The sequence below is a fragment of the Mchenga conophoros genome, linkage group LG9 (genome assembly GCF_057382185.1).
Source record: "Mchenga conophoros isolate Kocher_MC1m ecotype Shallow Benthic linkage group LG9, M_conophoros_male_GT1.1, whole genome shotgun sequence".
Taxonomy (NCBI): Eukaryota; Metazoa; Chordata; class Actinopteri; order Cichliformes; family Cichlidae; genus Mchenga; species Mchenga conophoros.
This window is the reverse complement of record NC_140534.1, coordinates 31369909-31381573: the sequence shown is the minus strand read 5'-3', so window position 1 is coordinate 31381573 and position 11665 is coordinate 31369909. Positions and strand designations below refer to the sequence as shown.

The 11665-nt window shown below is 36.8% G+C and overlaps 1 protein-coding gene across 1 annotated transcript; it reads left to right on the top strand.

Moving 5' to 3' along the window:
• The first annotated feature begins 3326 nt into the window (after positions 1-3326).
• LOC146567585 (myelin-associated glycoprotein-like) lies at positions 3327-9473 on the top strand. The gene is made up of 8 exons (XM_085287508.1): positions 3327-3455; positions 3621-3672; positions 3909-4292; positions 6097-6402; positions 6486-6767; positions 6923-7001; positions 7150-7189; positions 7354-9473. The coding sequence occupies exons 2-8, from the start codon at positions 3624-3626 to the stop codon at positions 7594-7596; spliced, it is 1383 nt and encodes a 460-aa protein (XP_085143634.1). The 5' UTR covers positions 3327-3455; positions 3621-3623; the 3' UTR covers positions 7597-9473.
• The last annotated feature ends 2192 nt before the right edge of the window (positions 9474-11665 follow it).

Here is an 11665-nt window from a genome sequence, read left to right as displayed (position 1 = left end):
GAACATGAAGAATGCATATGGGGTTCTTCCTTTTTGTCTTCTGTGAGATCTTCAGTGAGAAATTCTGAAGATTCGATTTCAGACATTCAAAGCTAAAAATTCCAGCAGAGAAACCAAAGAGATCAACCACTGTTCAAACTGTGAACATTGTTTTGTATATTTTTGGCTTTTTCATCTCAATTCTTGCCACGTTAGATGATTAATTTTGAAAGATTTTGATTTGCATCATACTTCCACTGAGTGCCCAGGGGATGTTGTTTCCTGTTGGGTGATTGCTTTGTCCTCTCCAACCTTTCGCCTCCAAAGGATCAGAATAAAATCACTATTAGCTCAGAGTAGGTTAGTAAGTAGAATTAAAATTATTTGGTAGTTATAATTTGTGTTGGTCCTGCTAAAGTGCATCAATACAATTTCTACCTGCAAACTGTGAAATGACTGGACCCACACAGTGGCTTTAAGATTTATTTTTATACAACAAGCACTCTCCACTACACACACCTCTCGCCAGTCTCCTGCATAACAATAAGAAGGGGAGAGAGTCATTAGTCCCATCAAAAATCGTGAAATCGTAAAGGGAGAATTTTTTCCCCTCTGTTACAGATTCTTTTTTTGAAGTGCCACTTTGTCCTCTGTTTTCTTTTTTGGGGGAAGGGGGGGGGGGGGGCATACACTGAATTGATACTATGTTTTTGGGTAATTGGCTCTATTGCAATTATTTTGTAAAACAAAACAAAACAAAAAACCGTACCTTAAAATAAAAATAAAAATGCAGAGTCCTAACTTCTATATTAAAAAACACACACACACACACACACACACACAAACATGGACCGAAAGCTCAAAATAGCCACTGGTCTCAGAAAACACATATCAGAACTGATAAGAACAAAGCAGAACAGACAATGCCAAAGGAGAGTACATAAACTGCTTCATGTTCAAGGGAACTACTGAGAGATTGAGGAATATGTTTGCATGTGAGTGGAGGGTTCAGAACAGATGAATCTAGAGGCAGGTGGGAGTTGCAGCTTTCTAAAATGACAGCAGAGTGCATGATGGGAACATAAAAAGCAGACTGACTGAAAAAAGAAAGACAGAAATCCAATCACAGGTCTGTTTGCTTTGACATTACAACATCCAAACAGAGTGTTTCACTCGCTGTCTCTGCAGAAATCACACAGTGACTTTTACTTTGTCGTCTCTCCTCTGTGTCTGATCATTTGGTAAGAAAACATTCATACAGGTTACAAATTTTGTGCCTGGTAACGAAAAAAGGCTTTAGTTAATGGTGTTTTTTTCTTGTTTTTTCTTTTTTAAGTACTTTACAAAATGAGGCAAATTCCTGTTTTTGTTTCTTATTTGTGTAATTATTTCTTTCTTCATGTTTTTCCAGGTGATGGGTTTTATGACAGACATCACGTTACTGAGTCTCCTCATTATTCCAAGTGAGCCATCTAGTTTCAGTCATTTGCTGTCTGACAGATCAGAGCAGAAAGAGATACTTTACAAAGTCACACATTTTATACTGAAGATGTTGACAGAACAAGAGATAAAAAGCAAACCCACGACTCTTAAAGTCAAATTGTTCATCATGAATTTTCTCTTTATCTACATTTCTATATTTTAATGATATTCTGTTTTTCAGGCACTTTACTGGTCCAGCAGCACTAAAGTTGCATGGGATTTGTAAACAAGATCCACTCAGAGCTTCCATCTCTGTTGGTGCAGTGATGAAGAGGTTTGTAGGATCAGGACAAGCAGCCAAAGTTTGACAGCACAAGACCTGTGTTTGGAGCGTGGATTAAAAATAATTATGAATTTGGCAATAATCCAAACAATGTGATCTTCAACAGCAGTGGGACAGTTTACATCTATCCAATGAACATTACAGGAGATTTGACAAAAAAAACTGCACCACTCTGTTTTCCACTTTAACCACAGATTATACAAACACATACTACTTCAGAATCGTGAACTTGCCCTACAGATGTACAGCTGTTTGTGATCCTCTTCAAATAACAATTAAAGGTAAGAAAGTTTCCTCTCATTCTAAAAAGAATAAAGAAAAATCAGTTTTGTTTCTTTGACCTCTTTTATGAGCTCAACATTTATTATGCTTATAAATATAATTTTTGGGGGTTAAATAAATGGAAACTATATTTTTCTAATAATTCCTGGGCTCCTCCTGTTTTTCAACTCGGTCCATCACAATCAGTATTAGCTCAGAGTAGGTTAGCAACTGTTGGGATTAAATAATTTGCAGTGCCTCAATAATGCTATGCTTTTTTATTAATAAGTGTTATATAGTTATAAAGTGTAGTATTAAGTACACAGCCCTGAAAAAAAAAGGCATGTGAACATGTGTCCTCGTGAGTACAAAGCTGCAGACTCTCACTCATGCTTGCCTGGGAAAATGCAGATAAGAGGGGACCATCTCTAGTGGAAAGTTAATGGGACACTGTTTTTTAGACTAGAATGAGAGAGCTTCTGTAATAAAACTTTTAGGGGCACACCAACATTTTGAGATCCGTGGCAGTGTGTCATGCAGGACGCATCTCCTGTCTAGAAGTAGTATGAAAGAGAAATAAAGAGTTAAATGGTCAACTGAGCAGTGTTTTGTCTTCCATCGAATGCCTCTGAGGAATTAAAAGAACTTGGTGTCGATATTTACACAACATAAGTAGAATGAAAATGATTTGATTGTTATACTTATACACTCACCTCTTGCCAGTCTCCTCTGTCACTATAAAAAGGGAAGAGAGTCACTAATCCCATCAAAATCACCTGTCCACTTTGACATCCCAGCAGTGCCCCATACGCTCAGCAGCAGCAGGCTAGAGACCACACCCCTGCCACATGGATATTAATTTGGCAATCTTTTGTGAAAGTGCTGCAGATTTTTTTTAAGGCATGCCACTTTTGTCCTCTATTTTCCTTTCTTTCTTTTTTGTGTGGAAAATACAGTGTACACCATGTAGATACTATGTTTTTGGGTAATAGCTGTTTGGCAATTATTCTGTTGCTGTAAGAACCCCCCCCATTTTTTTCTAATATTTTTAGATACAAATAAAAATGAAATGTCCTTATTTAGCAAATAAAATAAAACAAACACACGGACACTAAGGTCAGTCTCAAAAAACTCAGAACAGACAAAGCCAAGGGAGGCGTACATGGAAGGGAACTACTGAGAGAATGAGGAATATGTTTGCATGTGAGTGGAGTGTCAGGTGAATCTACAGGCAGGTGGGAGTGACAGCATCTGAAGTGTCAACAGAGTGCATGATGGGAACATAAAAAGCAGACTGACCGATTAACGAACAACAGAAAACCAAAATTATCACAGGTCTGTTTGCTTTGACATTACAACATCTAAACAGAGAAGTGTTTCACTCGCACTGCTAAAATCACACACTGACTTTTACGTTGTCGTCTCTCCTGTGTAGCAGACTGATCATTTGGTAAGAAAACATTCATTCAGTTTATTAATTTTGTGCATTGCAATGAAAAAAAAAGGCTTTATTTGATTTTTTTAGTTTTTGTTTTGTATGTGCTTTACAAAATGAGGCAAGTTCCTGTTTTTGTGTCTTATTTGTGTAATGATTCTTTTCTTCATGTTTTTCCAGGTGATGGGTTTTATGACAGACATCATGCTACTGAGTTTCCTCATTATTCCAAGTGAGCCATCTCATTTCAGTCATTTACAGTCTGTTAGATCAGAGCAGACAGATACTTGACAAAGTCAAGAAAATGACTTTGTCAGATACTGACAGATACTTGACAAAGTCAAGTATCTGAGGATGTTGAAAGAACAAGAGATAAAAAGCAAACCCACCACTCTTAAAGTCAAATTGTTCATCATGGATTTTCTCTTTATCTACATTTCTATATTTTCATGATATTCTGTTTTTCAGGCACTGTGGCTGCTTGTCCAAACACACACCTGTTCATCACTGCACCAACAGAGATGGAGGCTCTGAGTGGATCTTGTTTACAAATCCCATGTAACTTTAGTGATGCTGGAACAGAAAAGTTTGACAGCACAAGACCTGTGTTTGCAGTGTGGATTAAAAATAATCATACTGATTTGAAAAGTCATCCAGAAAACGTGATCTTCAACAGCAGTGTGACATTTAACATCTATCCAATGAATATTACAGGAAACCTGACACAGAGAAACTGCACCACTCTGTTTTCCAATTTAATCACAAATTATACAAACACATACTACTTCAGAATTATGAACTCAGCGTTCATGGCAACAGCTGTTTGTGATCCTCTTCAAATAACAATTAAAGGTAAGAAAGTTTCCTCTAATTTCTATAAACAAAGTATAATCAGCTGCAGCTTTTATTCGAAACAACTAAAAAAGAAATTATGAACAAATGTAACAGAAATGAGCACATTTAAGTGTTTTGTGTTTAGCTGGAAACTCGGAAAATTAAGGCGGCTCAGGACAATAATTAGTCTTCTGGGGTCTTTATTGTGAGCAGTAAAATTGGGAATCAGTAAAAAAAACTGTAGTAAAGACAGAAAAAAAAATAAAATAAAAAACAAAAGAGAAGAAATCCTGCATACAAAGAAAAAGTCACTGTTTAAAAGCATATTTATGATTTTTTGTTATGTTTAAATTGTCACGGCAGGGTGTGCTGGTGTGTAGATGAGGTAGATCCAAAAGCAGACACGGTGAAGACAGAACTATGTTTCCAAAAATAAAGCGAGCCTTTATTGTGGCTGATGGCATGAGAACAACTCTAGAGACACACTGAAACTGGGAAAACTAAGGGGACTATGAACACTGTATAAACTAAAAGACAATGACACACTGTGAAAAGATTATGAAATACTATGAATACAGAGTAACTAGGGATGCTATGAAACACGCTGAAACAATGAGGGTAAAACTGTAAAACCTGTGGCAAAGATAACAGACGACCTGACAAAAAACATTAAGAGACAAAGGACTTAAATATACACATAATGTGATTAGGGGGAGTGGAGACACATGAGGAAATAGCTGACTAGGATGAACATAATGATGCACAGGAAATGTAAACCAAAAACACAAAGACATAGAAACTGGACTTTCACAATAAACAGGAAAACATGACAAGACGCAGGCATGACACAAACTTGACAACATTAACCAGACAGGCAAGAAACATGACCAATAACACACAATAAACAACAAGGGGAGTTTTAACACAGGGAAAGATGACACAAAGAAATTAAGAAACAAAGGACTAATGGCAACCTAGAAATTGACTGGATGAGCTAAACTGAAACTAGAACACAAATTAATACAAAATGACACATTAACAACATACACACGGTACCCAGTACCGTGACATAAATAGTCTGGTTTCCATGGAAATTTCACAAGTTACTGTTCAACAAACTAACGTCTTGACACAAGTCTCTCTCTACATCTCTTCCCCAACCTTTCCTGCACTTACAGGGGACATAAAAGGAAGAACCCTGTCTGTTAGTGATTAAAAACTAAAACGGCATTTGCATATTTGTCACTTCTGCATGTTTCAACTGAAATAATATTTTATGATAAGACAAAGACTGAATAAAAATTGCAGTTTTTGAATGATGATTTTATTTTTAAGGAAAAATGTTATCCAAGCCCCTGTGTTAATACTTAAATGTCTTGGCAGCAAGAACTGCAAGTGTTTTTGATAGCTGGTAATGAGTCATTCACAGTGCTATTGAAGAATTTTGGTTCCCTCTTCTTTGCTTAATAATTTTAATTCAGCTACATTTTCCAAGCATGAACAACTTGTTTAAAATCAAAGCATTACATTTAATTTTGGATTTCACGTGATAAACGTCACCTTCATTCAGGGTTTTTTTTTTTACTTTTTATTTTTTTGAGTCACAGACCATAACACAACCACCACCATCTTTTACTCAGGTTATCTTTGTCTAATATTAAACTGAATTTTAATCCGAAACTTTTAAGTGAGACAAATATGCAGGATTTCAGGAAGGAGGACAATACCTCACTTTGGTTTTTAATCCATTGTTGTGGCTGATCTTCATCTGTTTCTTGACGGTATTATTAGTTTACAAACTGTGTTTAATGTGAAACCACAGATTCTCCTTGGAGGCCCAATATTACAATCTCAGGTGATCTGAAGGAGAAGGAGTCTGTCACTATAACCTGCTCAGCTCTCACTCCCTGTCCACACTCCCCTCCTCAACTCACCTGGAATCTCCAACAAGACTCTCACAGCAAAATAGAGGAAAACACAGATGGAAGCTTTACAACTAAAATCCAGCAGACCATCACTCTGTCAGACACACATGATGGAAAGAAGATCAACTGCTCTGCCAGATATCCTGTGAACCAAGGAAACGACACCAAGACAGCAGAGACAGAAGAGACTCTCAGTGTTTCATGTAAGACAATCAGAGTTTGTTGTTGAACTGAATCTTAAAGGACAAAATGATGTATGGGATATCTCTTTCTTTTTTCTCTCCAGATGCTCCTAAAGACACCTCAGCATCCATCAGTCCAACATGTTTGGTGTCAGCAGGCAGCTGGGTGAAGCTGACCTGCTCCAGCAGAGCCAAACCTCCAGTCAGCAGCTTCACCTGGTTCAAGAAGAGCAGAGATGGAGCTGTGAAAGTATCTGAAGGAGAGATTTACAGCTTCAATGTAACAGATGGAGGAGTTTATTACTGTGTGGCCACTAATGATCTGGGTAATCAGACATCAGCAGAGATTAACATGACTGTTAAAGGCCCATTGCCTAAAGAGGAAAGTATGTGCTCCCATCATTTTTTTAAAACTTTTTTGTATCTATTATATCTTTCATTTAAAAAACTACTTCAAGTAGTAACGAAGCACAGCCTGAATCAATATGTCAACATAAAATCTTTTTTTTTTTGTTACTTCATGATTTCTGTGCTTCAACAGACAAACTGTGGCAACATATTGGCGTAATTATTGGGATCATTTTACTCTTAATCTTACTCTGCTTGATAATCTTTGTTTGGTAAGTATCACACATGAAAGTAGAAAACACATACTGTTAGTGTCAAAGATATTTTATCTGCAAATTAAAATATCTGTTTTCCAACAGATTAACTTTATTCACAATTATATTTAGTAGAGTTAATTTAACAGCCTCTTGTGTCTTCCAGCTGGTTAAAATCAAAGCATCAAAGACAACAACAGACTCAGGTAAGGGAATTAAAACAAAACAAAACAAAAATCTATCTGCAGGATAACTGACTGTTCTAGTGATTATTTACAGTAGCATCTTTGTCAGAGCAGTCTGATCATTTAATGTAACAAAAAAATAACAGAGTCAGCTTAAGGAATATTCTATTATTTTAATTCCATAGATTCAAATAAATGAAAAGCAGGTTGTTGAAGAACCAGGAAGTAAAACAGAGGAAGTTGAAGAAAACATCCATTATAGTGAGATTAACATTTCCAAGCATCAAGCATCCTCTGACTCAGTGCAGGACAGAGGACAGGAGCAGGACACAGAGTACGCACAGGTGCAAATCAGCAAGCCAGAAAACAACTTAACACAGAGTCCTCATGTCCAGGAGGAAGTCTATAGTGAGGTGAAGAAAATTTAAAATGTTGTAAAATGACATTACTTCAGCGTCGACATACACACATGGAGCCTTTCTGTGGGTCAGTTTCACAGTTCAGTGATGACAAAGAAACAACACCCTGCAACTTTTCATGTTCTGTTTTCATTTTCTTGTGTTCATGAAAAATCTGAATAAGCAGAAGTTTCAGCACTTCAATAAGGAACTGGTTTCACATGTCAGCCGATTCTGTTCTGTAAAACTGAAAATCAAATTGAAACATGCATGTGGTAGAAAGTATGACAACTGTAATTGATAATTTACTAGAATGTATAACAATTGAAATTTATAAGGAAAAAGAAAAAAATGTAATAATTAGCTGTATATATAGAACACCTGGCTCTAGTATTCAAGTATTTAATGACTTCATAGAGGAAATATTCTCTAAAACAAATCAAAAAGTTATGTTTATCTGTGGTGATTTTAATATTGACCTGTTGAATCCAAAAAAGCATAAAATGACCGACGAATTCCTAAACACTATGTACAGTTTGAGTTTACATCCTAAAATAACCAGGCCTAGCAGAATTACACCACATTGTGCCACCTTACTTGACAATATTTTCACTAACAATATGGAAAACAACATTGTGAGCGGAATATTAATTAATGACATCAGTGATCACCTACCAGTTTTTGCAGTTTATGACACTAATTATAAGAAAAATCAGCATGAAGAACAACTGAGATACAGACGTGTAAGGACAGAAGAAACTATGACTGCATTTAAGAACGATCTATTAAATCAGGACTGGGACAAGGTGTACAAAGAAGCTGATATTGATATTGCATATGGCATATTTTTAAGAATATTCATGGAGTTGTACGATAAAAACTGTCCAACAATAAAATACAACAGAAAGCACAAATATTCAGATAGACCATGGCTCACTAAGGGTTTACAAAATGCATGTAAAAAGAAAAATACACTCTATAGGGAATACCTAAAACAAAGAACAAAAGAAGCTGAAAATAAATATAAAAAATACAAAAATAAGTTGACCAATATTATACGTGTATGTAGAAAGGAGTATTATAGTAAAATATTGAACAACAATAAACATAATATGAAAGGAATATGGGATGTTTTAAACGGTATCATTAAAAATAATTCTGGACAACAAAGTTATCCACAATACTTTATCGATAATGGCAATATTATGGAAAACACTGCTGATAAGGTCAACAGCTTTAATCATTATTTTGTAAATATTGGACCAAAACTGGCAGAACAAATTCCTGAGTCACTGCCATCAGTAGAATGTAGTGAAAACCTGATTGATAGGAACCCTAACTCAATGTTCCTCACATCAGTGGAGGAAAAAGAAATAATTGACATTGTACACATGTGTAAATATAAAACATCCACTGATTGTAATGATATTGACATGAAAATCGTCAAGAAGGTCATTGAAGGAATTGTAGGACCTCTAACATATATTTGCAACTTATCATTTCAGACGGGAAAAGTGCCAAACAAAATGAAAATAGCTAAAGTTGTGCCGCTGTATAAAACCGGGGATAGACGCCACTTCACAAATTACAGGCCTGTTTCTTTACTACCACAATTCTCCAAAATCCTAGAAAACCTGTTTAATAAACGATTAGACAAATTCTTAGATAAATATAAATTACTCTCTGACAGTCAATATGGATTCAGATCAAAAAGATCAACATCTCTGGCATTAATCGAATCAATTGAGGAGATTACGAATGCTATAGATCAGAAACAGTATGCAGCTGGAGTATTTCTGGATCTCAAGAAAGCATTCGACACAATCAATCATGACATATTAATTAATAAACTGGAACGGTATGGGATTAGGGGGGTTGTACTGCAATGGGTGAAAAATTATTTAAGTGACCGGAAACAATTTGTGAAGCTGGGTGTCCATTCCTCATCATGCTTGGACATTGCTTGTGGTGTTCCACAAGGCTCTGTACTGGGTCCAAAATTATTTATTATTTATATAAATGATATTTGTAAGGCATCTGATATATTAAAATTAGTATTATTTGCAGATGACACAAATATTTTTTGTTCTGGGGGGAATCTAAAGGAGCTGCTGGATACAATTACTTCAGAAATGTGCAAAATTAAAAAATGGTTTAACAGGAACAAACTATCGCTAAATCTAAGTACAACTAAAATTATCTTATTTGGGAATTCCCTTAGAAATGCACAAGTGCAGATTCATGTAGATGGTGTGGAAATTGAAAGAGTACTTGAACATAAGTTTCTTGGTGTGATTATAGATGATAAATTAAACTGGAAGTCTCATATAAATCATATACATAACAAAATTTCAAGAAGTGTCTCAATCTTGAGTAAAGTAAAACACATTCTGGACCACAAATCACTCCACATTCTCTATTGTTCCCTGATTGCACCGTATTTGAATTACTGTGCAGAGGTTTGGGGCAATACTTACAAATGTTCGCTATCATCAATCTTTATATTACAAAAAAGGGCCATAAGGATAATCCATAAAACTGGTTACAGAGATCATACAAATCCACTATTCTTAAAATCAAAAATTCTAAAATTCACAGATCTGGTTCATTTTCTCACAGCACAAATTATATATAAAGCAATAAATAACCTGCTTCCTGACAATATTCTAAAAATGTTTTCTAAAAGGGAACGGGGATACAATTTGAGGGGGGAATTAAATTTAAAACATCCTCGTATCCGTACAACATTAAAAAGTTTTTGCATCTCTGTGTGTGGAGTGAAGCTGTGGAACAGACTAAGTAAAGATATGAAGCAATGTCCAAGCATGGCGCAGTTTAAAAAGCGGTTTAAGGATATGGTTTTTACAGGGTACAGGGAAAAGGTAGAGATTTGATAGGGTGTTCTTGTCTAATATTTTCATGTGTGTGCGCATGCACGGGTTTGTTGGTATGGGTATATATGTATGTGTATATGTATGTATGTATGTGTATATGTGTGTATGTGTATGTGTATATGTATATATATATATATATGTATATGTGTATATATGTATATGTATATATATATGTATATATATATATATATATATATATATATATATATACATATATATATATATGTATATGTGTGTGTATGTATGTGTGTGTATATATATGTGTATATATAAACACCCAGCACGCCCCTGCGGGCGGTTTATCCTTCAAGCTCGGGTCCTCTACCAGAGGCCTGGGAGCTTGAGGGTCCTGCGCAGTATCTTAGCTGTTCCCAGGACTGCGCTCTTCTGGACAGAGATCTCCGATGTTGTTCCCGGGATCTGCTGGAGCCACTCGCCTAGCTTGGGAGTCACCGCACCTAGTGCTCCGATTACCACGGGGACCACCGTTACCTTCACCCTCCACATCCTCTCGAGCTCTTCTCTGAGCCCTTGGTATTTCTCCAGCTTCTCGTGTTCCTTCTTCCTGATATTGCTGTCATTCGGAACCGCTACATCGATCACTACGGCCGTCTTCTTCTGTTTGTCTACCACCACTATGTCCGGTTGGTTAGCCACCACCATTTTGTCCGTCTGTATCTGGAAGTCCCACAGGATCTTAGCTCGGTCATTCTCCACCACCCTTGGGGGCATCTCCCATTTTGACCTCAGGACTTCCAGGTTATACTCGGCACAGATGTTCCTGTACACTATGCCGGCCACTTGGTTATGGCGTTCCATGTATGCCCTGCCTGCTAGCATCTTGCACCCTGCTGTTATGTGCTGGATTGTCTCTGGGGCATCTTTACACAGCCTGCACCTGGGGTCTTGCCTGGTGTGATAGACTCCAGCCTCTATGGATCTTGTGCTCAGAGCTTGTTCTTGTGCTGCCATGATTAGTGCCTCTGTGCTGTCTTTCAGTCCAGCTTTGTCCAGCCACTGGTAGGATTTCTGGATATCAGCCACCTCCTCTATCTGCCGGTGGTACATACCGTGCAAGGGCCTGTCCTTCCATGATGGTTCCTCGTCTCCCTCCTCTTTCTTGGGTTTCTGTTGCCTGAGGTATTCACTGAGCACTCGGTCAGTTGGGGCCATCTTCCCAATGTATTCTTGGATGTTCCTTGTCT